The sequence below is a fragment of the Kwoniella shandongensis genome, chromosome 5 (assembly GCF_008629635.2).
Source record: "Kwoniella shandongensis chromosome 5, complete sequence".
Taxonomy (NCBI): domain Eukaryota; kingdom Fungi; phylum Basidiomycota; class Tremellomycetes; order Tremellales; family Cryptococcaceae; genus Kwoniella; species Kwoniella shandongensis.
Genome location: NC_089291.1, coordinates 1,584,361 through 1,612,356, shown reverse-complemented (window position 1 = coordinate 1,612,356; position 27,996 = coordinate 1,584,361). Strand labels below are relative to the sequence as shown.

Sequence of the window (27,996 nt, the reverse complement as noted above, 5' to 3'; positions counted from 1 at the left end):
TCTCAGCTGGACTATGCAGTCCTTGTATGTGATATGCCATGTACTTGTGGCTGCTCTGATCATCTTACTTGATGTGCTTTGGATACGTGCTGGAAGTCGAGACAGCAAGAGGACAATGCCCGATATTGCCAAGCGTACTTTCCCACGGAGGTATGCGTTTTGATAACAATGACGCCAGAGATGAGGTAGTGCGTGCATTGACCATTGTCCGTTTCAGATTAAAGAGATTGTATATCAACCAACAATTGTTCATCAAACCCTCGTCCTCTTATAGTCTCATCTACACTCAGCCCATCAGCCCATCACAGACTCTCATTGAGAGACACACTCTCCTCATTGCTGTCTCACATCCAGTGGACAACTACTTCTCGTGCTCAAGATCGTCGTCGACTGACACACTTCTACTCAACATTCCTTACTTTCCCCCGATCTATCAACTCCAACCTCAACACAAGATCAAGATGGACGACGACATCATGGACGATTACTCTCCTACTGAACATTCTTTCAGATCTACCTATTATTCCTACTGGAGCGATAAGGGTCCACTTCAGCCGCCTCTGAGAAAACCTCCAATTACAGATTATGATATTCGGTTTGTGGAAGGTAGTGGGTCCAGTACGGGTAAATGCATGTGCGTACAAATCAACACCCATTCTTATCTGTTTGACCTTCTCTTTCTTGCCCTGGAAGTTTGATATCTGTGCTGACTTAGATCCGTCTGGTTTGATGCTTCTGTAGCGATCTAGCTTTCATCCTCGATTGTACGGGCTCGATGCAGAAATATATCAATAGTGTACGAGATCATATCTCTGCTATATGCGATGCGATTAGAGGCGAAGAGGGTCTCAATGGTCCTGAAGATGTCAGAGTGGCTGTGCGTATTGAAGCGATCAGTTTGCTCATCATCCAATCTACGAAGTGTGTTTGGGTACCGAAGCTGATCATGTTTTCACCACCTCGACGCTACAGATCGTCAATTATCGGGATCATCCCCCTCAAGATAGTACATACGTCTACAAATTCCACCCTTTCACATCCAACATCCCCGACGTCCAAAATTATCTCAAAGGCTTGACAGGTGAGTCAGCTGGTATTCCAGTGATGATGTTGCTAGTGGCTGATATGTCGTGCTGCAGCTTCTGGCGGTGGTGATGGGCCCGAAGCTGTCACGGCCGGTATGGCTGCGACGTTGACCGAGCTAGAATGGAGAAGAGAGGCAGCGAAGATGGTGGTCTTGGTGGCTGATGCCCCTCCACATGGTGAGCTGAAAGAAGCCTCCGGATGATGGTCAAAGCTGACGTTTGTACATTTAGGGATTGGCGAAAGTGGTGACCGTAAGTGTACAAGCACCAGCAAGTGTGTCGACTTGAGATTTGCTGACCTCTTTCGCAGAAATCAAAGGCGGCGATCCTGATGGTGAGCTAGGTCTAACTGCTGCAGAGAGATCAAATAGAGCTGACAATTGCTTAATTTAGGCCACGACCCACTGGTGATCGCTCGGACTATGGCTCAGAATGGGATCACCTTTGTAAGCTAATTGTAACGGAATCTGACGCCTCAAGCTGACACTCTTGTCGCAGTTCATGGTCGCTTGCGAAGACACGTTATCAGGCTACAGTGTGAGTGGTATTTCTCGTCCGATCCATGCCTATCACTGATACGACTCGTACGCAGCACGCCGTCGACTTCTTCACCGCCATCTGCAACATGACATCAGGCGTCATGCTTCCGCTCACCACTGCCGACTTGTTGGCTACGACTATTGTTGGCAGTGTCCTGGAGAACATGGACATGGAGAGACTGATAGAAGGTGAGTTATCGTAATCATGCCCCAGCGAGGTTTGAAACGGCATCTAACCTATTTCTACAGAGATCGGGTCTGAAGTGGCACAGCGAATCAGGCAGAAAGGAGAGAGTATAGAGAGCGTCGAAGAGGTTGCTCAGTAAGCTGCCTTGCGCACGATTCATATGCATGACCCAGCTGATCAAATCCGTTCAGAGAATTGCACGAGCGATTGCTCCTTCGTAATGAGCAGACCAAGCAGGTCCACCTGCCCGAGGTGTATGTCCCGCACGAGAACGCGAAGAAGAATGTGTCAACCTGGATGAATGCAGCTTGGATAGGAGATGCTGTCTCAGATATCCTTCCAGTAAGTACTGGCACTTTCTTTTTCGTGATGTCTCCCATACCGCCGTTAAATGTCATCCCCACAGGTCCCCGGCAAACGTCTTACGGAAAAGTTCAGCAAGCAGAATCGCAGCGCTGGTTTCACCTATACGCCAGGTGGCCGACTCCCTCCTCGTCGAACTTCAGCCGCTGCCGTCATTGCCCCTCCCACTCCCTCCTCGCCCTCCACAAACACGTCCCCCTCATTGGCCACATCCCCTTCGAGACGCGTTGTCAGCGACTTCAAGCCATTCGGCGCGACCTCACCTCCTGGTAAACTGTCGGTGTTCGGTGCTCCGATGTTACCGACCGGACCGGGTGGTGGTATGTTTGGTAATCTGGGAAGATCGCCAGCCATGAATGGCGGGATGAGAGGTGGGAATGACGACGATGATGATGACGATGACGATGATGATGCTGGAGCGAGATTGAGAAAGGAAGCCATTTCTCTAGATCAGGTGAGCAAGACCGTTTAAAATGAGCTTCACATTCGAGCTGGCGAGTCATTTACTGATGTTTCGCCTTGCAACGTAGGCACGACGTATCGCGACTCAAGCAGTCTTCCGTTCGGGTCGATTCTGAACGGAATTCAAATTTGTGTATACGGTAGAAGACGAAACGTGACGAGTACCAAAGACGACATATGATAAAGTCAATCGACAGACGGACACACGGAACCCAATCCATGTACTTCAGCTTCCAATGAAGACCTCGCAGTTTAGGTTACAATCTTGTGAATATTGGTCCTCCACGATGCATTGCCATGCTGTTGATGCAGTTGAATCAAGAGTAAAAACTTCTTGTTGTGCAACTCCGGATTATATACAAACAATGCATGTGAACAAGTGATATGGATATTGCGTTTCTTCCTCCTTCTATTTTCTCGCATAAGTGACCTGTACGCAGATAAGAATCAGTGAATGGACAAACACACGAGGCTCGAATAGATCCGACTCGACTCACTTTCATCTTTGTCTCTCCGTCAATCTTGAAATTGTGAAGAGCATCTTTGGCGATCGTAGCAGCAGCTTCGTCTGCAAATTCGACGAACGCGATATCCTTTTTGGTAGTAACAAGACGAATTTCGACGAGGCCGGGATGCCTATAGGTAGAAGGGGAATCAGCATTGAAACTACAATAAGAATTCGATACGATGACTTGGACTTTCGTGCGAGGGACGAGATACACAGGGTTGGAAAGTGGAAGTATGAAGTAGATTAAACACTCACACTTCGAAAACTTCTCGTAGATCTTCTTGTGTCGTTCCCTCTGGTAAGTTTTGGACAAACAAGATAGTATTGGGAGGTAAATATTCGTCTGGCATTTGTAATCTTTGCTTTTTGGAAGGTGCGGCTCCTGTCTCCTCTGCAACAACGAAATGGTGAATATGGACTGATCAGCACAGAACAGCGATAACGAGAGAAGGACGGGAATCCGCGGCATACCCGCTTTGAGTTTGGCTTGAGCTTTTTGTCGTAGAGGGTTATTACGTCGTTTTATCTCTGTAAGAAGCGAAACCAAGCAAACGATATTGTCAGCACGACAATATCACAAAGGTAGGGTGGCGGTGTCGAGCGAGCGTTGGTTTCGTGGGTCCAAATTTGGGAACGGAGAAAGACTAAACACCCACTCTTCTCTTCTAATCTTCTGACTTTGTGCTCTTCAAACTTTTCTTCTCCTTCCACCTTCTTCACGATCACATCGGAACGACCTCGAGCGAACGATATTTGCTATAACCAAATCAGGTCGTCAGCATACGTCTCGATAGCAAGGATGTCCCCAACCACGTGCGGAGAACTACAGCTATGAATGTGGACTTGGGACAGTGGTATATGAGTCGGACCCAACTCACGATAGCTTTTCCATACAATGGAAACTCTGCAACATCCTTTAACGCCGTATTCGCACTTTCCACATCGGGGAAAGAGACGAACGCCTGTCCTCTCATTCTGACATTACGATGTGCGACGATGGGCAGTAATGGTCGATAGGGCTTGAACAGGTTTGCAAGCGTTTCTTTTATCACTGCGAGAGTTGGGAGGGGTGGTATCAGCGAGATGAACGAGATGTAGAGTTGGGGCAATGTGGGGAGTAACATGTCGAAGGTAGCAAGTGATAAGCTGTGACATAGCTCAAGAATCGCCCTCAACAGCGAGACAGGTTTTCGATAGACACATAGCTGGGACATATCGAGAAATCCTGCGTAACAACACGCTGCACTCACCTGGTATTCTAACCTTTTCATTCAAGTTTTGCAAATACAGCGTCTCACAAGCGTTCTCTGGTAACTTTGGTCCTTCGTCTTCTTTCTCTTCCTCTGGTTTGGTGTCCCCTGCTCCATCTGCTTGGTCTGCATTCGGCGAAGTCTCTTCGTCCGCTCCTTGTCCGTTCATCTTGACATCTCCATCTATATCTGAGGGTGGAGGTATTTGGTCTGCAGCCACAGAGGTGTCTTCGATTATCGCTGAAGCTGTCGCGTCGGTCTGAGGGACGACTTCTGCCATCGTGCGATGCGTTATGGTGGGTTCAAGGGTGTGGGAGTGTTACTGAGAGAGTCAAGTATGTGATAGCTGTTGGATATATAAGGTGTGGTCATTGCAGCAGAAGTCGACAACTGAAGACGAGACGAGCGAACGAAGGACGCACAGACCGGGAATATTTGGTACCGCCATTTTATCCGATTTTATCCCAAATCGACCGCTGTTCATTGACAGGGGTGAGGGGTTAACTGATCTACTGGTGTTGTCTTGTTCCACTGCATGCATACTTGCATACATATCATATGTTGCATATATGTTGCATATATGTTGCACATATGTTGCACAACGAACATGCACTCTTCATGTGGGAATGATCTAGCAGACACCAAGCTGCGTTTCCGACTTGGAGTACTAGGTGTTATTGTGACGGGAGCGCAGCTAGGTCTTCCGTTTGAGATCTTCTAAACAGCAGTATTCGCAGATCAAGCATCGCCGTCAGACCTGACTCTTGACGTCAAAGGAGTTGATGTAGAATGAAGACGACAGACAACCAGTATTCGTACCACATGCATCATCCTTTCAATATGACAGCGAGCAAGATCGACCGGATCTGACTTATCTGGGTCATTTATTGTATTTATCTAATCAGTGGTTGCGAGTGGACCTTACGTCATCGATATCTTTCTTCCCCTCATAACCTTCTCTTCCGTAAAGTAGATGTGCCCTTCTTCGTTATGATCCGTTCCTTCAACTGAAAGTCCCCACTGTTACTACCACTACCAAAACTAGACAAGCCAATCCTGCCAACGATGTCATCTCGCGGTCCGTTGATCAAATCGACAGAGATTGAAAAGGGAATGAAACGGGCTGTCCATCCTGTAAATCCCGACGCTGTGCGGTATACTGCATCTCTGGGTGATATGGGTGAGTATACAGCCGAGTGGATGGAGGGCCTTGTGTATGACTGTGATTAATGAGCGGAGAGTCTAGCTGGCATGAGAGATATGGGGTTGCATCGATGTCGATTGGATCCACACACCGAGTCGACCGTGAGTGTGACGTTTGATATTTCCGGCCAATCCAGCCTCACATCGTCGACCAGGGATGACTCAATCAGACAGAGTGCGCGTAACATATAAGGTAGGAAGAATAGCGGGCCAACCTGGTACATTCTCTTCCAGGTGATACATTACCATCTCAACACGTCTGAATGGATCTACATCCTCTCCGGCACCGGCACAATCCAACTAGTCGACTCGTCCCTTCCTCCCAAACAAATTCAACCGCCGTATCCAATTACCGAACATCCCGTTGGTCCAGGCGACTTTCTAGGTTTCTCAGTCGAGTCAGCTCCGTCCCATGCACATTGCCTGAAGGCAGGATCAGAGGGATTGGAGTATATTTGTGGGGGAACTAAAACCAGATTAGACGGATGTGTGTATCCTCAGTAAGTTTGCTTTTTGGCCAGGATATCAGGTTGGGTCGTTTGAATGCTGATTCCGTGTTTGTGATGATAGGTTGAACAAGACTTTGTTCCACAACGATATTGACAATGTCGAATTTGGGATGATTGAAGGAACATCACTTTCAGTCTGAGAACAAGTTCGTGACATAGTGAGCGATAAGCGCGATAAGCGTGCCGACGGTACCGGATCCGAGAGATGCAAGCCGCGTCTTGATAATCAGGTCGAAAAGTCAACGGTAACATGTACAACCACACCAAACTGGACTCCTAAACTACAACATAGTCATAAGCAATTCATCCTAGCACTCCATTTATCGACATCTAGACGACTTGGCGTGCGATCTTAAACTCCAGGTATCCACCCATCTACCCCGTGTTGTTGAAAACAATATGATGTCGTTAAGCCCTCATCACCCCTTACTGGTCGCTGCCGAGATTGACGCAGCGCTCAAACCGAACTCGCATCCTCTCAATCCGGACAATGTCAGACATTCAGCTTGTATCTCGGATATGGGTGAGTGACTGGGCGGAGACTTAATGCAGAAGACACATTTGCATATGTGTATGTCAAGGTCGATCGAGACATACACGATGTAATATGAAATGACCAACGTGATCTCGCAGTTGGTATGAAAGGATTGGGCGTTCACAAAATCCGTTTGGAACCAAACGTTGAATCGACCGTATGTTCAATGTCTATTTGATAGAAGTTCAGATACGTCCGACCAACAACCGACGTCGACTATCCAAGGCTGATTGACTTGAAATGAGTTTAGACAATACACTATCATCTTAACGGAGCGGAATGGTTCTACATCTTAAAAGGCAGTGCGACACTCTTACTCATAGACGCTTCCATACCTCACCATGAAGGATTCAAAGCTTTCTCCGATGCTACCTGGACTTCTCGCAACGTAGAGGATGCGAAGGAATATCAGGTGGAAGAGAGACAGGTTGGACCTGGGGATTTTATGGGATTTCAAGGTGGCTTAACGGCTGGTCAATATGCTCATGGTCTACGAGCTGGACCAGAAGGTCTCGAATACCTTTGTGGAGGGACAAGAGATACATTCGACGTGTGTTGCTATCCCCAGTGAGTAAATCTCACTTCACTATTCTTCGACGGGGTAGTTAGACCCAGAAGTAATGGAAGGAGAGCGGCAGGGTCCCTTGAACGAGGTCGCTTACGCCTTGACTTTGATTTTCGCAGAAAAGGAATCACAAACATGTTTGAAAGTACAAGCGAAACCACAATCTGGGCACCGGTAGAAGCGTCGAAGGTACCCAAAGATCAAGAAGCCTGAGAGAGGGATACTGAGGGCGAACTCAAGGGATTGTCTTGACTTACGCGATGATACAATGCGCATTGAAAAGATGCGTCCAGATTACCGGACAGGTTTGTAGGGTGTGCACGGTGCACACTAAGCCAAGCAGGCAAGACAGAGGACGGAAAGACTTTGGTGCACTCTAGCATGAATGCATTGTTTCTTCTCCTTCTCCATGTAGTGTTCTACTTTGGCACGTTTTCAAAATCGTTCTTTGTTGTCACACCTTACAATGACAAGGCAGCCTCAACGTCGGCCTGCGAAACACATCAGTCAAATTCCTCGCGCAGGAGAGGTTCGTGATCAAGAACAAATTCATAGAGATCTGTTTTTTCAAACTCACCACCTTGGTAGTTCGAGCAGGGAACCACTTGATCTTTCCATCCTTGATAAGGAATTTGGAGAAGTTCTAAGGCGGTAATCGAATCAGTAGCTGTCAAACGAGAGGATCTGGCACGCTGAGATACTCTGCACTTACCCAGTCAATGTCCTCGACCGGGGGCTCAGCGTTAGCCTTGAGGTATTTCCAAATAGGCTGTGTCTCCGAACCATTTACGTCGGCCTGGATCACCGAACCGAAAGGATAAGCATCGTGACCAGATCCTAAAAAGAGTCGAGCTCACCTTCTTGGCGATGGGGAAAGTTACGCCGTAGTTGATTTGACAGAATTGGAGGATATCATCGTCTGTTCCAGGTTCTTGAGCCTTGAACTGCACATGAAGAAATGTTGTCAGCTTGACGATAGTTCAAGTAGAGATATATCGGACAGTGTGTGGCGTTGAGCGGTCGAATTGTCGATGTGGTGCGAATGGGAAGCATCGGACTAACCTGGTTGGAGGGGAATCCAATGATGACTAATCCCTTATCACCGTACTTCTCGTGCAAAGCTTGCAAATCCTTGTACTGGGGAGTCAAGCCTGCGAACAGCCGTGCATCGTGCTCTAATCAGCCTTTGTTCCGACAGATCATCCTCTGCGGTCTACGCAGATTTCCTCGTGCACGTCCGCCCGTCCCCCCTCGGGGTTGGGGTTATTGACCCAGGGCCCGCTTAGGCGATTTTCGATCGATACATAGGGTGGAAGAGCTTCACTCACCACACTTGCTCGCGACGTTGACAAAGAGGAGAGTCTTCTCTTTCAAGTCCGAAAGAGGTAGCGAGGACTTGTTAAGCTCGACCTAGGATATACCAAAGATCAAGATCAGCGAGACATTCGTCACGGAGATACGTGCCGGCCAAGTCCGGAGAATAGAATGATCTGTTGGTAGTATGTAGGAGTATCGCCGGATTGACGATCATGGGGAGGGGAGGAGAAGGGGACATACGGAGTAAGAGTAGATGTCTGACATGTTGCTTGTCCGTTTTGTTTACTTAAATGTGTATGGTTGAATGCTGTTGTATTAATCGAACATTGTTTATAGCAGCTCTGTTAGTACAATCACCGACACGGCAGACTGGACGATGTGATATGACGCAAGATAACAAGAAAAACAACCGTGGGAGAGTGGACGCAGACATGAGAAAGGTAACCGAAGATGTAATGCATATGATGAGTTCGCTCAGATATTTGTTCACTGACTTGACTTGTTTTGTCGACCACACAGAGGCAAGATGGGAGGAATACAAGACTGTCAAGAGCAAGGTGAGTCCAATCCGGCGATTCACATTTACTGGCTGTCGTACACCCGCTCACACCTCACATCCTGATCGTGCACCTACACCTAGCATGCGCCATCCAAACCTGTCTGACACGTAACAACTACAACGAAGCGAAATGTCAATCTGCCGTCGAAGCGCTCTATACATGTTGTATGGAGATGTACAAATCTGCAGAGCGAGAAAAGAGGGAGATAGGAGGTAGTACGGCTTGTCCGATACGGTCGGTAGTGGAGAGACGGATGAAAAGGATAGAGCAGGAGAAGGAGAAGGGGAATGGAAAGTGATCAGTATCCACGAAAGGTATGAGCATCGTCGAGACTAAGAGAGACACGATGAGTCAAAAAATATTGCAAGGTCCGTCATAGAATGCTGACTCCTGCTCATATGTAGATATCACCAGATCTGCAAACTTGGAGTTTTATCCAAATTGCCATAGCATTATCATCATTATATCATGACATGTAGCATCTATACAACGCCGCGATTCAACAGCAACAACTCGCTACTCAAGCTGCGACCTGTCTACCCCTTCTATTCCTGAATCCCTACAATCCGACTTCAGCCCGATCTACCTCGCTATCCGACACTTCCTCGTCGTCGTCCGAATCGATCACCTCTTTGCTTTTCGCTGATCCTGCGCGATCTTCGTACAGCTTATTCACTTTTGACGCTTGTCCGTGCATCGCTTCCAGAAGTTCTACATAGAGAGGTTTGTTAGCTCAACAAGGAGATTGCTCTGGCTGGAAGACGACTGCACTTACCCTTGAAGCTCAGCTTTGCATCTGCCTGTCTTCTCAGGACGGACTTCTTGGTGTTGGCAAAGGCGTTCCTGATATCTTTGACACTGAGGTCTTTCAACTCGTCACATGCTGATACAGTCTCCCAGTTGATAGCATCTTCCGACTTGATATCGAGTTGTTGTATGCTACAAAGCGTCAATAATCAGCCTTACGACCATTTTCTCGATATATAGCTGAAGCACAGCACCGCTACTCACCGTTTTACCACTCTCAGCGGGACACTCTGTCTCGCCTTCCTTTTGGTGTTCAGCTTCCTCAATTGTTTCGGCAACAACCCATCTCTCCACTTTATCCTACACTGGGTTACGCTCCTCGCTCCACCCATCTCCTGCGCGACAATCTCCCACGCGACGTCGTTGGACGACAATTCGTCCTGACCCAATGACCTGTTGACCTTTTTGACACATTCGATGAGTTGTTCTTCCTCCTCAGCGGTCCATCGACCTTGTGTACGCGTATCTCGATGTTGAAGTTCTTTCGTCCAACGATCTCGACAATCGTGTGTTGTCCGTTCGACGATATCGGAGATTTTAGACCATTCGTTGGGGTGCAGGTCGTAAGCTCTGTAAGGACAAGTACAATCAGTCGTGGTCCCTGGAACAGATCAAAAGACGTGATGCGACTCACCGCATGAGCATAGCATCTTCGGCTGGTAACCATTTCCCCTTGTGTCCTTTCGGATCGTAAGCTCGTCGGAGGTACGCTTGGACATATGGTATCGGTCGACCGGGAACCGAGGCGGCTACGAGGTCGTCAACGTGTCAGCTTCCAACGCGCGAATGGCGGATGAAAAGGTTGCTGAACGATGCGGTGGGAATCACTCACCAACGTCCATCCAGAAATTCCTTGACTCTTCCACATCATCGCCCTTCTCCCTTGTTTTCGCCATGATCCTGTTCACCAGCTCGTCGTCGTCCATCCTGTTTACCTAGATTCACAGTGGTGTAAGTTAATAAACGTCCGCAGAGCAAGATGCCACGCGTAAATCACCTTTTGGTACACCTCCAACGCCTTTCGCATCGACGCTTTCTCATCTTCGGTGAATTTTCCCTTCTTCATTTTGATGACTGTGACAGCAGAAGACAACAGCATCAGTAATGCTTCATGTGGTATGATAAACCGAGCAGAAACAGGTTCGAGGAGGACTTTACACTCACTACCCTCCTTCTCGAGTCTTACAAACTCGCTCTTCTTGATAAAGTTTGAAGCTAACCAATCATTGATCGCTTTTGGCGTCCTCAATTGCGCAGCCAACAGACTATCCGACATCTTCCCGCCTTCTTGGTAGTTGGACGATCTCCCTCGTTTGTTCGCTGCAAACGGGTTGACGTTTTCGATCGCTGTCATTCTTGACTTGGGGGTAGGTGTAGTCGAAGTGGAGGATTTGACCCCGCGTATCGGAGTAAAAGGAGAGGGTCGTTTTCGTTTCGTAGGTGTGGGTTCTGTGACGCCAGCTTGTGAAAGGGTTTTGAGCTGTGTTGCTGGAGGTAAAGATCCGGAATCTGAATGTTGGTCATCCTTCTTCTTAGATTTGATTATCGGTGCAGAGGCACTCGCTGTCTTCGATATCGAAGTGGGCGACGACCCAACATTTGCCTGCTCGATCTTTCTTCGCTTTTTGTCCTTTTCATGACCCTGTCCGTCCTCATCGACTGAATCTCGTCGTCCCACATTCCCATTCTCCGCTCCTCCTTCAGCCTCCTGTTCAAGAGCACTCTCCCTCTTCCTCCTCTTCTCCTCCTTTCTACGCTCCTTCTCCTCGCGAGATCGTTTCTTCTTCTTCTCAGAACCAGGTTCCCCAGCCGTCGAAGACATTGATAGCAATGCGTGCGCACCCTCAAGAGCTTCCATCATGGTTGTCGTGAAGGATACACAAGATATATGCGATTATAATAAACATGTAAGAGAAGACAAGTTGGGTGGACATTGGGAAGTCAACTTTTGTTATTGACGAGTCTGTATCAAGTCACGTGACTTCCTCTTTCTTCTTCGAGCTGAGGACTCTTAATATTGAAATATCCTTTATAAGTTTGTGTCTCTCTTTCATAATTTGTATCTTCTGAACAACTGCATGATGATGCGTATATAGCCACAACTACGCTTGCTTGGAAAGCATTGAAAATATAACGCTGCGCAGCGATGCGAGTCCGACTCCCTCCTTCGGTGATCTCGACGATCGAATCGCATCTCCGACCAGACTTTCATCCTGTGCTCTCGCTATCTACCATCCTGAACCCAGTATTGGATCCGAACACGACTTCAACCTCACGGAGAAGGACTCGGAGGACAACCTCGGAGACAAGCTCAAATGGAGGAACATCTTCTGCCCATGCAGACTCGTCGGCTTCTTACAGCTCCAATGTAGCAGGTCCAAGTCAACCTCGGGTCATTAGACCAACTTCCGACGCTATCCCGTTGTCCGTTCCCCACTTACTCCGACACACCGCCCCGCAGAAACATATCAATGCGGCACATGCGTATCTCTCTTCGGACAAATTCGACCCATCCTCGCCAACCTCTTTACTCCGTCGACAAGTCACTTACTCCCGATTCATCTCCACCTTCCTCTCTCATCCTTCTGGTCTACCAGCTATCCGCACTCTCCTCTCTCGCAGCTTGTCTGAAGGAGTACCAATCTCCACACCTACGCTCACGAATATCCTAAAATCCGTACTCGACTCAACCTCTCACATAACAGATCGAGTGGCTATCATACAGAGCATACTACCGCTTTTACCTGATCGGCTAGACTTACCGCTATTGGATCTGTTGATGCGGAACGTTATAAGAGATACAGAGGCGGACCCGGCTGTGGTAGAGAAGATGATAGAGGATTGTTTGAAACTTGATGGCTGTTCTACCGCAGGAGGAGGGAGGGAAGGATGGCCTTGGCAAGTCTGGGATCTGGTCTTGTTGGCTCATGCGAAAAGGGGTGAATTTAGAGAAGCTATCAATCTCTTGGCAGAGTTCAAGCAAGTCGTCGAGAAACATATCAACTCGCACTCGCCCTCGAATGGTGAGACGGAACTTTCGGACGACCAAAAAGCGGCAGTATGTCGAGCCTACACGACCGTCTTGAATATATGGCATTCGCAAGATCCTAACACCAAAGCAAGTCGAATACCAGGTGGAAGAGTAGGATCCCTCGTCCCTCGACAACTGGCAAAGGACCTAATTGGTCTATTAGGGGGAGAACGACCTGGTCTTGGGTTTTTGAACAGCTGGATGAAAGCGGAGAGGATGGCAGAGAACTGGGAGGCGGCAAGAAAGGTGTGGGAATTGATAGAGGGGAGAGGAGATGAGCGAGATTCTGCTCAGGCGGGATATGCTCTACAGAGAGAGGCGAGCGTGTCGGGACCCGGAGAAGAGGATGTTGAGACTAGTACGAGTCTTGTCGCGTCAAAAATGGAGACAGTGGACGAAGGACCCAACGCAATATCGTGGATCAACCTATACTCGTTATATCTCCATCCTTCATCTTCCGACAATCTACCTCCCCTGCGCTCCTCCCTCCGACAATTACTATCCCAATCTTCCCAGACTAATCCCAATCGAAACTCATCATTTTCAATCCTCTCGCCACCGGTAATCAGATCAATCCTCAAAGCCATCTTTCATCATCATGGTAGTTCAGGTGCAAGTGCAGGGGAGATGGTCGACTTGCCGTGCGCTCTGCTGATCTTACGGCTGGTGAACTCGGCCAGAAATATCGAACTGGATAGACGGACGATCGATTACCTCGCTTCTGGGCTTATGAACACGACTCGGTCATTCTCCGAGTCTGAAAAGAAAAGGCTCGGAGTATGGGTAGCAAAGAGGACAAGTCGGAAAGCCAATGGGGGTCGGGGTGGGAGGAGAGGTTGGACAAAGTTGGGTTTGGATTTGGAAGAGTGGGATACGATTTCTGCAGCTTTGCATCGAGTACGAGTACGCACACGAACGCAGGCGGAAGGAGGTGTCGGAAAGGAGGGGAAGGTGGTGGAGATGATCCATCTCCCGATGAGTATACCCATCGGTCGAGTGAATATCACGAACACAAGTCAAAGTGTCACGGAAGGTGACATCGAGCTCGCCGATCAACAACAACAACAACAAGTCGTGATTGCCTCGAGCAATTCCGAACTGGATACCACCACCACCACCGAATTAGTAGCGCCCCTCATCACCCTCCTCGAACGTACGATCGTATCCCTCTATCGACATGAATACTCTTCAACCAACGACGATGGTGTCGAAGATGGAGAGATACTTCGTCAAATCATGACCAGGATCAACGAAGAGGTGTTACCACCTTCAAGACGAGATCGTCGTCGAGCCAAAGCCAATCGGGAATTTCGTACCGTAGGAAATTAGAGTGCAAGAAAGAGAAGTTTATTCAGTCATGTCATGTGCTGCGACAATGTTGTATTTAGTCTGACGGATTTCCATATCTATATTGTACTTGTCATACTACATTATCATTGATTATGCTACAACGACCTAGTTGAACAAGTATGATTGAATACACCATATGAGAACGATCAGAAACCCTATATGCCTTCCTTTCCTTTTCGACCATCATCATTGTTCCTCCCGTATCCGCGCGTCCTAAACTTTAACTTCCTTCTATATCCACTATCCACGATAATCCACTTCTAGTACATCGGTCCTGAGTAATCCACGAACCCACCAACGGCTACTCCGCTCTGACCCCAATAAACGGGAGCTGGTTCGTAGAACGTTTGTAATCTAGCCCACAACTCTGTCGGATTATCAATCATCTCCAAACTAGTCCCATTCACATTCCCATTCCCATTCGTCGACGGAGCTATTTCTTGTGTTTGCTGCGTTTGATGACCAGCTCCCCCATTGGGGAAGATCGGGATGGCCGTTGGAGCAGATTGAACGAGAGGTAGAACCATCTCCCCTCCTTGCGTGGCAAGTCCATTCGCTGTATCACCAATGTACCATGATTGTGATGACATCTGACCGTTGGATGGAAGAGAGTATGCGGCAGCTGCTGCGAAGGCCTCGGGTCCACCGTTGGGATTGATGATACTTTGGTATTCGATATTCTGCTGAGCGCTATTATTCTGTCCGTGACCGCCGTTGATTTGTATCGCCATCGATTGTCCATTGCTCTGGTTCTGGCTTTGCTGCTGAATCTGTTCTTGTACTTGACCTTGAGTCTGCTGCACTTGTAGAGAATTGTTGTCGCGACCGTCTACTTGACCGCCGAGAAGAGCAAACAGCATATCCTCGCCTTCGGGACTGATTCGAGTCTCGGTTGCGTCCTTGCCGATCACCTGAGGGTATCGATTTGAGACCAGTGATTTGAGAATTGGCAAGAGCGACTATTGAGTTGCGTCAGCGATCTGCTTTGTTTCCCCACGACAACGATAAACCCACCAGTACACCAAGGCTCCTCTTTGACCCATTCTCACTGATCATGTCACATGCCTCGCTCAGCTCCTGATAAACTGATCCGACAAAGGTCGCCTCCAGATGTGGTCCACACCAGATCGCGAGCGCAGCCATAGAAACCGCCGCCGAGAAAGTCTGCACCCAAACCATCCAGGCTCGCGCCATGAGCCGAGGGTGCTTCCTTGCCATGTAGTATGACGTGAGGGTGATCGCATGACAAGCTCGGTAAGTCATCGACACGCTTTCCCTATCGGCATCGCTGAGCACGATCGTACCGGGAGGACTGGTTCGGATTCGGGCTATCAAACGGCGCAACGAAGGGCGGAATAGGTACACTGCGATAAAAGGTTAGCTGTGCCGCAAATGCTCGGATTTTTTTTACTCACACATAGCCTTATAGTGACACACTAATCGCGATACCAATGGTCAGCAAATTTAGTCATGGTTTTATGCGCTTGGCGATACTCACTCGACGTGGTTGTCGTTTGCAAAGCTTGAGCATCTTCGTCGTTGAATCCGGTGACAGGCTCGGGAAGTGGTTCACCACGCAGAAGAGGACAGTGGACAATCGGAATGACCGAGACACTACGGAACGCAAGGATGTCAGCGGCCGTTCGCCTAGCGAGATAAAACTATAGCGGAAGTCGACTCACTCGAATTGCATCAAGATCTGCTTAACCTGGGCAACCTTATCCCAGCTAGCAGGTGCAGAATCGGGTAGACATCCCTGTTTGTATCTCGCGCATCAGATGGGTCCTTCGCAAAGTCTACCGGGAATGTGAACTCACAACGTCGATCACCTGACTCTTCACTACTCTGCAGAAGTCGTATTTCTTGTACGCGAGTTGAGAAACATTCTTGGGATATGCAGCTTCAATGTATTCCACGTTGATGGCTGTTCTTTGTCCATGGTTCAGACAGATAAGGCAGTCGAGAACGAAAATCTGAGCCACACAATCGTCAGGTCCATCGTCGACAACGTAGCATCACGTCAAGCACTGACCTCGTGGAAAACCCGTCGACGGAACTCCCGCTCCTCTTCAGGTAGCGAAGGGTGTGGATCTTTGTGAAGCCCGATTTGCAGAGCAGACGAGGTCATCTGTCTCAACCAGTAGAAGTTGGAAGCACGAGTCCCTCGCCAACCGAAACCGACGAAAAGAGTCGCAAGTGCCTATACTACCATTAGCATGCCTGAAACCGCATCTCTGACTGGGTGAACTTACCAAGGCTTGCACACCAGCTACACTAGCTGCCCATCCGAAGCGGGTATCAAAGCATCTTTGAACGCCATCCCAATACTCTGCAACAACGGGATTCTCGCTACGAAGCAACTGTAAGCAAGTTGGGCTGGAATAGCAGAAGGAGTTTGACTTACTCCGCAGCCGACAAGTCAAGGTAGCTGTCCAGTGTAAGAACCATGAGGACCACGGCAAGTTTGTGGGGTGACAAGGGATTGGAAGGTGTAGGGGCTGATCCGGGACGAGGTCGATCAGCATGGGTGCAGGACAACGAGAAAAAACACTCACCATACACTGCAGGCTCGTAAACGCTCTCAAATTCGTCTTTTCGCAGAACAGTTTGGCTGTATGATAACCGCGTTAGATACTTTGTCTCGTTACTCAATAAGCGATACTCACTACCAGACTGAGGTGCGCCAGAAATTATCTGCGCGCCGTTTTGTTTCTTCGCGCGATGGCAGGACCCTCAAAATCTTCTTGAGACGCTCGAATACTTGATGACGCTCATCAAGATCTTCAGTCGAGTTGTTGCCAACAGTACCAATCTGCGTAGTCACAGGTCAGCTGCTATATGAACGATCGACCCTTAGACACTCACGATCATAGCTGGAGCAGCATTCTCTCCTGCCCACTCGTCCTCTCGTTTGCCCTCTGGTGCAGCGGCATCTTCCGTCAACAACAAACTTTCAACTGCCATCCTCCCTTGCGAGCTGGACCTGTCCACAGAAGTCGGTGGAGTTGCAATAACGATACTTGACGCAGACGAAGCATCCTTGGGCGATCTTTGAGGTTCAGGTTGCAGTAGATTTGAGCCGGATCCAGGTGAATGTGACATCGGACTTTGACGAGGTGGGGCTGGCAACGATGCGAAGCCACCATCCAGATATTCTGGTGCTAACAGAGGATGGTGCCCTGTGGTCGTTTTGCTGTGACTTTGGAACAAGGCCGACTCGAGCTGCGCGATCTGTAAGAGGACCATGGTTAGCTTGAAGTCTTGAGGAGACATGATAAGCTTACTCTTTCGTGAAGTTGCTCCGTCGAGGCGAGGACAAGTCGTTTGCCTTGCATGCAACTTAGATCACCATCGGGGCAGACAAGGGCACATCCCCTTCTTCGACCTTTGGTTCAGTCAGTCAAGCTGGTCCTCGATGATATCAAGACGAGATTACTCACAGTTAGAGCATGGGAACTGCCTATCGCATTTGGCCTTTAATCGCCTACACTCTGCACAACTCTTTCGACCATCCTTGTCACCTTTTTTGCCGCCATTCGCGGTGGCCGCGCTCGGTTTCACGTCCTCCTCTTTCTTGACCTTTTTACCAGAGGGAGCACTATCTCTTCTCTTGAGTTCCGCAAGGGCGAGACTCGCTTCTACTTCTTCGGGATCGCTAAGCGCTCTGGAAGCGTTGTCATCGCTTGCTCGTTCTCGTTTCATGCTTCGACTCATAGTGGAAGATTGGTTCGACTCGAAGGAATCGTTGTTCCATTGCTGATTGGCATTGATCGCTGGTCGAGTCTCCGATGCAGGGTTCCAACCCTCCGGACCGTTGTAAGGCAGCTGCATTTGGTGCTGCTGGTTTTGGAAAGCTCCGACAGCTGCTGATCGCGGCGAGGCTGTTGATGGCGGTGCCCAAGATCCCATGCTTGGAAGGTTCGAATCATCCCTCAATTTCGTCTCAGCGGACGATGGTGTCGAGAAGAGAGACGAAGGCTCGTATCTCTGTCCAGGATGAGGTGGCGGTGGGGGATACACCATGATGGGCGGGTAAGAGGTATTCGAGTCTGACTGAGCCGAGAGCTCTTTGGCTTCTTTTGACGCTTTGCTAGGTCTCCCTCGCTTTGCTCCTCCAACGGTCTTTGTCTCCTTCTGATTGATCGCCACCGGTGCTGTCTTTGGCGATTTCCGCTTCTTCTCCTGTGAATTCTCGATGCTAGGTTGGGTTCGAGCTGGTATCGCGGCGACTGGATGAGTCTGGTACGTCTGTGGCGGTTGAGACTGGAATTGGTAAGGTTGTCCGTATGAAGGCGGTAATTGGGATGGTAGAGTCTGCGAAGGAGTCTGAGATGAGATTGACTGCTGCTGAGCGAGGAGAGAAGGGTCGATAGGTAGGCCAGAGTTTACCTGAGCGCCTCGATACTAGGTTGAGAGTCAGCTTTGAAAAACAGGATGCCAGTGGCAAGCAAAGAAACCGATAAATATAGGCTGAACGTTTCACGGGACAACTTGGTAGCATCACTGGAAAACCAAAAAGAGCCATATGGCCGTTGAAGACGAGCCCGAGAAGCCCGAGAAGACGAGGGATTGAAGCAACATTTATTGCTGCCATATTGAACGAATACAAGTCATCTCGCAACTCACCACGAGATTGCCGCTGTTGTTCTCGCCGTTGACGTGTCCATTTGAATGCGTAGGATAGCCGAGGTTTGGGTTTGACGACGACATGATCCTAGTCGATAGGATGGTATCGAGCAGTTGAGTGCTCGAACGATGCGTTTTTCGCTATTTTCTTGGTATTCCGATCAACTCGGGGTAGCGAATGTTGAGTTATAAATAATACTGTGAGTGTCGAGAGAAAGGGGGGATCGCCGTCTAGCCGGAGTATTTCTTTCGCTCTTCTTTCAATGATACAACTAGTGATAATAATGTATGTTGATGTGGTGTTCGTGCGCAATCAAATCAATCAAACAATCAAACAATCAAACGATCAAAGAGTGGTTATGGCTATGTACAGTATCCTTTCGACACCTGGGTAATCGAGTTGACCGATTCCTTGATGATCGTCGGATCAATGTTCACTCTCTCACTCCTGCCTCCTGCTCCTGCACCTGCTCCTGGTTCAGTGGATTGCCAGTGGACTGACTTTGACTGTTCGAGTGTTCTGTATGTGCGGTGAGAACGATCAAGTTGTACGGTGATTATGGCGGAAGAGCAGAGGCCGAGAATACCGGGTTAATTGAAAATAATATTGATTGGTGATGGATCATCAACCTTGAGAACCAGTTACCACTTCCGGTAAAAGAAGCAGCTGAACTTTGATTAGATGACTAATTATCCGTCAAGCATCATCAATCATCTGTCATCATCCTCACATAATACATACTGCTGTACATACACCCCTCCAACCCTCTCTAAAACCTCACTCGATGTAAGAGGCGTTATCATCTTATTTGTATTTACTTGCACACTGAAACACCGTCCTCGATCGCACTGATACAACACCTCACAATTCTCGGGACGGGACGGGTACGTCTAAGCTTCACACACGCTGCACGTCTCACGCGTCGAGGTTGTTTTGTGGACTCCAGAACATCGCACGCACATGCAGTAGGAAGGGTGAATGATCATCGTGTCACGTCGTACATCCCGTCAATGACCGAGGCGATTGCCCGGATGCTCGCTTTTCTTAGCCGAGCAGTGTACACATATGATGAGATACGAACCGTATACGACCACGGGCAGCGAATAAGCTGTGTGGTCCCCGGGGGACTCACTACCACTTGCCCGGCCAAAGGCTACAAGCACCGTGCCGGACAATCTCTGACGTGACTGCTTCCAGAATAAATCGGGATCATCACCAATAACAGCCTCAGCGATGACAGCCTCAGCTACTGTCTTCTCGTTGAGATAGATGTCCGGAGGACTACCTTCGGGAAGGATGACCCTCATTTCGCAGTCTTGCTCAGCCCACCTACTTTGGAAGCATCTTGGTGCCACGGATCAGTGGACGGGCTGTTGATCCTCATTCTCTATGTGACATAGGCATTTGTTCGGACTACACATCTTGCCGCACGCGCAGTGTGTTTTAGCAGGTCTATGTTGCATCTTGCTGTTTGTGAATCACGACTGAAAAAATGTGTACCAACTGGGCTCGCAGTAAGACCGCTTGCTCTCTTGCAGTTCTTTTGCCGAAGCTCGACCTTGACAAAGAATGGACCGAAATGGATCCACATATTACGTAACGAGTTCCAGCTCCCCGGTGGTCGGTTGATCGGTCGTCCGCGCCGAGCCGGGTGAATAATGATGCTGTATGTACGAGGTCACGCTGGCAATCCACCTGGCGTGGGGCAGCAGTCACAGACATCTACATCTCAACAGTCACACTGTTGTCATAACATACCACATCAACCTTAGCTGTACAAGGTTATCCTGTCAGTCCCCGTCTAATCATCTTCGATCATCGCGATGGCAGCTACTTCTAGAAGGGTGTCTTACATCCTTCCATCGCCTGATCAACCACCACCGTTATTATCATTACCTCCACTAGGTCAACCTCGTCAGGGACATACATCGCCTTTCCTCATACCAAAAGCCGACGCTACTCCCAATGGGAACGGTACACCGAGTCCAGGTCTGACATTGGGATCGAGGAATCCGTTCTTGGTCTCGACTCCACCAGCTGCGGTCAAACCACAACATCCTCGACATTGTCTTGGTATCAACTCCCTCGCGCTGGACACCTCGACGATCCTCGCAGACTCCAACTCACCCGGCGGTATACTTTATAGTGGTGGACGGGATGGACTGGTCGCATCGTGGGACTTAGGTGTGCCGCACAGGCGGAGACGAGGGGCGAGATACGAGGGTCTACCAGGAAGGAGCGATAGAGTGAAATGGGAGAGAATAGGAGATGGCGCAGAGTTTTTCGACGATGATGATTTAGATGACTTAGACGAGGATGAGGGTATTAGTAGCGAAGAGGAAACGGAAGGATGGATAGGGGTAGCAGACGGTAGCAGAGGTGAAGTACCATATGAAGATCGATGGGAAGTAGATAAAGAGGAATTGTCGAAGGGCAAGGTGAGTGATACTCGTTTTCACTTTGTTACCCCTCAACCACATCCGTAAATGGACTTGTAGTCTGATCACTCCTTGATACAGCCCCCTACCACGCATTTCCGACAATCGGCTCAAACACATACCGATTGGGTGAACGCGATGCTCTTGTGTAACATGAACCAAACAGTGATCACTGCCTCTTCGGACCGTACGATTCGCGCTTGGAACCCTCACGCATCACCCGATGATCCTGCCAAGCTGTCTCCTGCTCTCGTCGGAAGTCATCGTGATTATGTTCGAGCTTTGGCTTGGGCAAAACATCCTAGTCTGTTATTTTCTGGTGCACTGGATAGAAATCTATCAATTTGGGATATCCAATCGTCGCATCACGAGCCTATCGTGAATATCGATCTTTCAGCAGCGGACGAGTACGGAGGTGTCGGACTAGAAGGCGAACGTGGCAGCGTATATGCTCTCGGAGTCGGTTAGTGAAACAATTTATCTCCAGCATTCTGACCCAGCGCTGATCCACCTCGCTAGACCCTGCTGGACATGTGTTGGCTGCAGGGACGCCAGAAAGGGTTGTCCGACTATGGGATCCTCGTGCTGGGGACAAGAGTGTCGGCAAGCTAATTGGACACTCGGACTGTGTACGCAGCATCCTGTTCAGCGAGGATGGACGATACGTAGGTCCCTCGCTTCGTCTTCAATTACCGTTGCTTAGAACCACCATTATAGATGCTCACTGGTAGCTCGGATACGACCATCAAACTTTGGTCGTTGGCGGCACATCGATGCCTTCACACCTTCAATCATCACGATTCTTCGGTCTGGGCTCTACATTCCAACCACCCTAACCTGGAACGCTTCTATTCTGGTTCCCGCGATGGCATACTCTGCGCTGTGGATCTCGAACAGTGCACTGATATCTCCGACGGCGAATGCGTCGTTCTATCACGAGAAGGCGATGCACCTCGAAAGGGTGTGCACGAGTCGAAGACGGGTGACGAGGGCATCAGATGTATTGTCGGCATGGACGACGAGTATGTGTGGACTGCAACAGGTCATGCGGAAATCAAACGATGGAAAGATGTTGGGAGGAGGATCGACAGACTGGACAAGGAGTTTGACGGCGCATCATATCGTGAACCTCAAGATCGCAGCCCTGCCATCGATGTCGCTATCACGGTACCGTCGGGTTTGGGCGTACCATTTGAGCCTACGCCAATCACTGATGGAGGGATCAGGAACAAACGATTGTCCCTCAATGGTGGAGATGGGGAACTTTCAAGAGAGGATTCGAAAGATTCGAGATCGGTCGTTTTCGCTCACACTCCATCACCGCGAAATGGTCCAACTAGTCCATCAGCTGCTGCTGGATTCTCACCGGGTCAAGGGGATTCCCCTGCTTCAGCTTTGCCCAGCGCTATCAGAGATCGTCTCAACATTGATGAGTCACCGAGAAGAACTACTGCGTCCGGTGCTTCCATTGCCAACTCCTTCATGTCGGAGTCATCAGTCAACGGCGAGGACGGCGAGTCGCGACCTGCATCGAGTCAACGCACTACACTCAATGGTGTACCATATCAATCCCTGGTCTGTCTAGGTCTTCCCGATTCTCCGTACTCTTTCGGGTTTTCACACGCCCATCACCGTCAAGAGGATGCGCATACCCTACGATCTGGAGTTTCGTTGAACTCGGTGCCGAGAGGGATGAGCGACTTGCTGAAACCTAACGGTGAAGGGTCACCGAGGAGAATTTCGTTCCAAGGGGAGCGTGGTCAACCACAGGTAAACCAAGCAAGGATGAATTTCGAAGATCGAGAGGTTGCGTCAGAAGCTGTGCCTCTACGCATTGAACCAGACGATATCATCGCGGGACGAAGCGGTCTCGTCAGATCATTGCTTCTCAACGACCGACAACACGTCCTCACCGTCGACACCGAAGGTGAGGTTGCAGCTTGGAATATCATTCGCGGTGTCTGCGTAGGTCGCTTCAACACTGCAGACGTTGCGGAAGCCCTCCATTTGGAAAGGGGGATGAGAGCCGAAGTGGTTGTTCGCAAACACTCGCAGGACGTCCTGGAGATGGTTAAGGAACGAATAGAAGGCGAAACGATGGTAATCACCTGGTGTCAAGTGGACACGAAGATCGGTAGTCTGGTAATTCACTTGGAGGAAGGACGAGTCTTTGACGCGGAGGTGTATGCGGATGATCTTGGCTTCGAGGATCTCGATGGTATCAAAGAAGATTCACGCAGTAAGTTGTCCCTGCGTTGCCTTGGCTAGGCGGATATGTGCTGATCATTACCTTCCCATAGTCAATCTTGGAAAGTGGGCACTTGCGAATCTTTTCCAGGGTTTGATCAAGGCCGAGGAGCGAGAAGTACGCGACCTTTACGCCAATACTCCGAGTACCGTAGCATCCTCGCTTCCCAGTATCAGCAGAAGCCCTGTCGCTCCGCAACACATCTCGATCGATCGACCTCCTGTATCGCCGCCACATCGTCAGCGTGCTCTCACTGGGTCCTTTTCCGGCGCAAAGCCCCCTTCGCTTAACATTCCAGGTTTGGTTTCCCCCGCTGCCCGACCAGCAGTCTTGCCCGACACGTCTGGCGACAACCTTTCCAAGAGTGCGCCCGAAGCACCATCATACTGGCAGTCTTTCCAGGCGCTTCGAACTGGACCTTTGTCTGCTATCCCCCAATCACCGACAGCGACGAGCGGTACTCCTCACACCGAACAGTCTGGTCCTTCAAGGGATTATTTCTCTGTTAAAAAGAAGGCCGAACAATCACCTTCGAGAGACGGCGATAGGGACAAGGACAAAGCACCCCCTACGCCTGGAGTACCACAGACTCCTGGTGGATCATTCATGGGCAAGTTGAAGGGTTTCGGAAAGAAGAAGCAAGCGGAGACTCCGATGTTGCCTGTAGTGGAAAGGGCTACCACTCCGGAAGACGACGTAAGTGTATCCCCTGATGAGCCATTGGAATAGCATTGCATCATCTTTGCTGACGTAACTTCATCTGATAGGGCCCGAAAGTTCCAGAGAGGGAAGCGGAGCAGCTTCGCATTCTCGATACTGTCCGATCTCACCCATTCTTACCACCTCCGCCGTGGGAAGCACCTCCACTCGACTACCCACCATCCACTGCCCTGTTGATCTCGGAAGAATCAAAAGATGCAGGAGCGTGGGTGGTGACGTATCGAAGTCAGGTTTCGTCAACAGAACGGGACATGGAAGCGTTGGAAATGAACAGTCCGATGTGGTTATTGGACTATCTGTTCACAAGCCGAGTGAGACAAAAGGATCCGGTCAAGTTGACATTCATCTTGGAACCGGTTCCAGGATGTGGATTGAAAGAAATGCCCGAAGGGTGAGTGCAGTCCTCACTCGAGTGCAGTCTTGCCATCGTCATAGCAATAGCGACAATGAAGCTGACTCGAATGTGTGTGTGTGATGAAGCACTTCTCGATTATCTGCTAGTCGTGTATTGCGAGCAAGAAAAATCACCGCTTTCATAGCTGCCAAGCTCAACCTGTTCCCAGAACGAGGTCGATCCGGATCTGTCATCTCTACCCATTCCAAAATCACACCGATCCTCTCCAGTGTCAGAGGATCGATCAGTCACTCCGCCGGAGGTGGTGGGGCCACTCTAGGATCAGGAGGTATGATGCCAAACCGACCTAGTCTAGGAGATGGAGAGGGCGATATTCCCCCCGAAGAGTATCTGGAATTGCTCTGTGGACAGAGTGTGGTCGATCCGAAGATTACGCTCGCTACGCTGAAGGCGTATTATGGCAGTGGACCGGATATGGTTTTGCACTACAGGATGAAGAAGGGTGTGAGCTTGTAGGTTGTAGCTCGAAATTTATGAGTGCAAAAGTAGAAATAAAAGTGGGAAAGGTGATGGGATAGGTGAACGGTGCCACCCGTAGCGGACGGTGTGTTAATCAAGGAGAGAGGATCTGAAAAATTAGTTAACTGGCTTGGTGTCTGTGGGGAAGTTGTTTGTACGTGAAGATGGGATGTATTCGGATTGTATCGTCGCCTTACTGTGAAGCGTAAAGTCGAATTGCTGTCCAAGATGCATGCACCGACAAAGGGTATTGCTTTTGGAGCTGTGCTTATGCTCTACTAGTGATCGAACAACGAGTTCTGTACTCATACAGTATTGGGAAATCCTGTGCCATTTAGTTACTGATCGAGCCTTATTCATAGACAGGTCCCAGCGGCTGCGGACAAGGAAAGGCGTGTTGTGTTGTGACATGTACTGTAGATCAACTTCCATTGAGCTCGTTCCAGACGAATAGTTCCCCCCCGTCATGGTGTAAAGGAAGGGTGCTAACACTTCAAAGGTTTGCAATTTGATAAATTAGGTCAATAGGTCCCCAAAGGTGGTACAGTATGTGATACAGTAAGTGAGATTTGTCAAGTGTGACGATCCAAGGGAAGTATCATTTCTGAGCGAGGAGAACACGAGTGGATCGTACGTTCACATCCTAAGGCCTGATTCATAGCGAGTGAGTGATCATCGGATCTGTGTGACACCTCGCATTTGTGCAGTGGACTGTACGGTACAGTAAATGGAGAAACATCGATGGGAGAGGACCAAATGAGCATGGGCTGTTCAACTACACCATGCCGCTTAGTACTCTTCACATCGTCATCATATGTGAGTGAAGTCGACCTTCTGCGCCAAACTCAATCCCCTTCTACTCAACAACGTTGAGCGCGCATGTCACTGACGTGTTGTTTGGCGCTAATGACGATGTTGATAATGTAGGTATCGTCATTGGTTTTGTCATCTTGTTGGCCTTGCTACTATTGTTCGTGGTTTACTCTGCAAGGAAAGCGCACACCGAGTCGATCCAAGCCAGTACAGCAGGGCTAGGCTTATGGAAGGAGAGACTGAGCAAGACAGAAAGGTCTTATGGTGGTGGTGGTGGTGGTGGTCTTCACCAGGGTCGAGAGCCGATAATACAACAGTCGGACACGACCAGATCAAATTCGCATCGCGCTCACGGTCGGCTGAATGTTGGGAAGGTTCCAAGTAGAAGAGGGGCCTCGAGTGTATCAATGAATGTTGGAGCGAGAAGGACAAAAACAAAGAAAGTATCCAGAAACACATCGTCCTCTCGCACGCTCCCATCATTGTCCTCGTCTTCGGGTAGTAGTAGATCAGGAAAGGGTCAGTTATGGCCTTCACGACGAGCTGCGTTGACAAGAGCGAATCTGGAAAGACAAGTTCGACAACAAGAACGAGCACCGGCGAGGTTGGGCAGGGAGGGTAGCGGAAGAGATCACGAGCGCAATCGGGCGAGGAGGGTGGATAGAACGAGAGATAGAGCGAGAAATAAGGAGAAATATGGCACGGAGAGGAGGCCCAGATGATAGAGGAATGAACACAGTAGACCTTGAGGGTTGATTAGAGAACTGACATGGACTACACAAACAAACATAAAGAGCGTACGTCCTTCCGGTCGGCATGCACAAACCGTCGTAGTGGTAGTATCCGCTGGCCCTAAACACTCGCAAGTCTTCTTGCTTGATCCTCCGTGATGCCTTGAGCTAGCTCAAGCAATGAACTCCCGACCAAGTCAGGTCGACCTCCGTATAGCTCGTACCACGCATCTAGGTGTTGATCTTGACCATGTAATGCCGTCGCGGGGATATCATTGATCACCAGCGCAGTCTTGAACCTGATCAAATCAAGTCAGCGCCACATGCCTACAGTATGTAATTGTCTGAAGTATACAGTATCAGAGTACCGAGTAATAGATTATAAAGTTATTGAATCACTCACCCCGCTTTCTTTGCAGCTGCCAAATCCCACAGATGAGCAGCGACGAACCATCTCTCTCCCTCTCGTCCCCTTTCTACCTCTCCAACAGCTTTCAGAGCAGCTTCATACACCTCTTTATGAGGTTTCGCCAGTCCGATATCATCGCAGCTCAATACTTTCTCCACCATACCTTTTATACCTGCTTGCGAAGCATACCCCTCCGTTGTGGATTTGGATCCATTAGTGACGATGATGAGCTTTGCGCGCTTCTTGTGGAGATGCGAGAACGTTTCCGGTAGTGTAGGTGCCGGGACGAGGGATGAAAGTCGGTCTGTGATATTTTCGAGAGAGGGGAGGGAGGAAGGGGAGATGTTCAGTGCTGTGGATAAGTGTATTGGGAGGGAGGTGGTGAGTAGTTTGGCGATGGGTGGTGGAGGCGGAGAGCTCAAGGAGAGGTACTGCGGTGGGTGGATTAGAAAATCATGACATTGTATTGATGAGACTCACTGTGTAATCCCTCTGACACGAATGGAACTATCATCATTCGCAGAAACGAGATCAGTATATATCCTCGAGGTCCGTGTAACTGTTTCATAAAACGATATATATGACCTACCCAGTCCATAACGAATCCCTTTGAACCGAATCCTACAGCTCGTAATCGGTCGCCGAAGGTCTCATCGACTGCGTCTGTTACTTGTTCGAGAGTGAAACAGGTGCCAAGGGCATCAAAGCAGACCGTTAGCGTCATATTGAGTCGTTACTTCGGTAGGTAATGCTGTCTTTGTTGACTGAGATGTGCTAGAGTCAGAGTAAGAAAACGAAGAGAATAGTTGAACGACCGAGTTCAACTCATCGTCATCGATCATCGCGAGACCATCTCGGCTATCTG

The 27,996-nt window shown here is 49.3% G+C and overlaps 10 protein-coding genes across 10 annotated transcripts; 5 read left to right on the top strand and 5 right to left on the bottom strand.

Moving 5' to 3' along the window:
• Positions 1 to 461: 461 nt before the first annotated feature.
• CI109_103263 (uncharacterized protein) lies at positions 462 to 2,752 on the top strand (the record flags this gene model as incomplete). Its single annotated transcript, XM_032007188.1, has 13 exons — positions 462 to 634; positions 742 to 877; positions 973 to 1,081; positions 1,140 to 1,262; positions 1,317 to 1,337; positions 1,396 to 1,419; positions 1,479 to 1,531; positions 1,584 to 1,622; positions 1,678 to 1,813; positions 1,874 to 1,946; positions 2,003 to 2,153; positions 2,218 to 2,628; positions 2,705 to 2,752. 13 exons carry the CDS (start codon positions 462 to 464, stop codon positions 2,750 to 2,752), a joined length of 1,497 nt encoding a protein of 498 aa, XP_031858542.1.
• Positions 2,753 to 3,045: 293 nt separating this feature from the next.
• On the bottom strand, positions 3,046 to 4,674 carry CI109_103262 (uncharacterized protein; the record flags this gene model as incomplete). The annotated part of the gene is made up of 7 exons (XM_032007189.1): positions 3,046 to 3,066; positions 3,134 to 3,272; positions 3,400 to 3,535; positions 3,616 to 3,672; positions 3,801 to 3,900; positions 4,023 to 4,195; positions 4,395 to 4,674. 7 exons carry the CDS (start codon positions 4,672 to 4,674, stop codon positions 3,046 to 3,048), a joined length of 906 nt encoding a protein of 301 aa, XP_031858543.1.
• Positions 4,675 to 5,459: 785 nt separating this feature from the next.
• Positions 5,460 to 7,419, top strand: CI109_103261 (uncharacterized protein; the record flags this gene model as incomplete). Its single annotated transcript, XM_032007190.2, has 8 exons — positions 5,460 to 5,574; positions 5,641 to 5,699; positions 5,832 to 6,097; positions 6,168 to 6,240; positions 6,470 to 6,629; positions 6,740 to 6,798; positions 6,892 to 7,208; positions 7,326 to 7,419. 8 exons carry the CDS (start codon positions 5,460 to 5,462, stop codon positions 7,417 to 7,419), a joined length of 1,143 nt encoding a protein of 380 aa, XP_031858544.2.
• A 248-nt stretch (positions 7,420 to 7,667) lies between these two features.
• Positions 7,668 to 8,787, bottom strand: CI109_103260 (uncharacterized protein; the record flags this gene model as incomplete). Its single annotated transcript, XM_032007191.1, has 7 exons — positions 7,668 to 7,697; positions 7,784 to 7,849; positions 7,919 to 8,002; positions 8,064 to 8,150; positions 8,269 to 8,357; positions 8,535 to 8,616; positions 8,764 to 8,787. The coding sequence occupies 7 exons, from the start codon at positions 8,785 to 8,787 to the stop codon at positions 7,668 to 7,670; spliced, it is 462 nt and encodes a 153-aa protein (XP_031858545.1).
• An 855-nt stretch (positions 8,788 to 9,642) lies between these two features.
• CI109_103259 (uncharacterized protein) lies at positions 9,643 to 11,751 on the bottom strand (the record flags this gene model as incomplete). The annotated part of the gene is made up of 7 exons (XM_032007192.1): positions 9,643 to 9,794; positions 9,859 to 10,022; positions 10,095 to 10,460; positions 10,525 to 10,639; positions 10,723 to 10,825; positions 10,888 to 10,964; positions 11,055 to 11,751. 7 exons carry the CDS (start codon positions 11,749 to 11,751, stop codon positions 9,643 to 9,645), a joined length of 1,674 nt encoding a protein of 557 aa, XP_031858546.1.
• Positions 11,752 to 12,036: 285 nt separating this feature from the next.
• CI109_103258 (uncharacterized protein) lies at positions 12,037 to 14,250 on the top strand (the record flags this gene model as incomplete). The annotated part of the gene is made up of 1 exon (XM_032007193.1): positions 12,037 to 14,250. The coding sequence occupies one exon, from the start codon at positions 12,037 to 12,039 to the stop codon at positions 14,248 to 14,250; it is 2,214 nt and encodes a 737-aa protein (XP_031858547.1).
• A 281-nt stretch (positions 14,251 to 14,531) lies between these two features.
• Positions 14,532 to 18,981, bottom strand: CI109_103257 (uncharacterized protein; the record flags this gene model as incomplete). The annotated part of the gene is made up of 15 exons (XM_032007194.1): positions 14,532 to 15,230; positions 15,286 to 15,635; positions 15,687 to 15,707; positions 15,770 to 15,885; positions 15,954 to 16,027; positions 16,089 to 16,244; positions 16,304 to 16,471; positions 16,524 to 16,620; positions 16,676 to 16,769; positions 16,827 to 16,882; positions 16,938 to 17,083; positions 17,137 to 17,502; positions 17,556 to 17,656; positions 17,712 to 18,675; positions 18,898 to 18,981. 15 exons carry the CDS (start codon positions 18,979 to 18,981, stop codon positions 14,532 to 14,534), a joined length of 3,492 nt encoding a protein of 1,163 aa, XP_031858548.1.
• A 1,740-nt stretch (positions 18,982 to 20,721) lies between these two features.
• CI109_103256 (uncharacterized protein) lies at positions 20,722 to 25,175 on the top strand (the record flags this gene model as incomplete). The annotated part of the gene is made up of 7 exons (XM_032007195.1): positions 20,722 to 21,336; positions 21,418 to 21,799; positions 21,856 to 22,001; positions 22,054 to 23,575; positions 23,637 to 24,280; positions 24,352 to 24,695; positions 24,785 to 25,175. The coding sequence occupies 7 exons, from the start codon at positions 20,722 to 20,724 to the stop codon at positions 25,173 to 25,175; spliced, it is 4,044 nt and encodes a 1,347-aa protein (XP_031858549.1).
• A 785-nt stretch (positions 25,176 to 25,960) lies between these two features.
• On the top strand, positions 25,961 to 26,713 carry CI109_103255 (uncharacterized protein; the record flags this gene model as incomplete). Its single annotated transcript, XM_032007196.1, has 2 exons — positions 25,961 to 25,994; positions 26,106 to 26,713. 2 exons carry the CDS (start codon positions 25,961 to 25,963, stop codon positions 26,711 to 26,713), a joined length of 642 nt encoding a protein of 213 aa, XP_031858550.1.
• Positions 26,714 to 26,843: 130 nt separating this feature from the next.
• CI109_103254 (haloacid dehalogenase, type II) lies at positions 26,844 to 27,855 on the bottom strand (the record flags this gene model as incomplete). The annotated part of the gene is made up of 4 exons (XM_032007197.1): positions 26,844 to 27,021; positions 27,126 to 27,562; positions 27,612 to 27,638; positions 27,721 to 27,855. 4 exons carry the CDS (start codon positions 27,853 to 27,855, stop codon positions 26,844 to 26,846), a joined length of 777 nt encoding a protein of 258 aa, XP_031858551.1.
• Between the last annotated feature and the right edge of the window lie 141 nt (positions 27,856 to 27,996).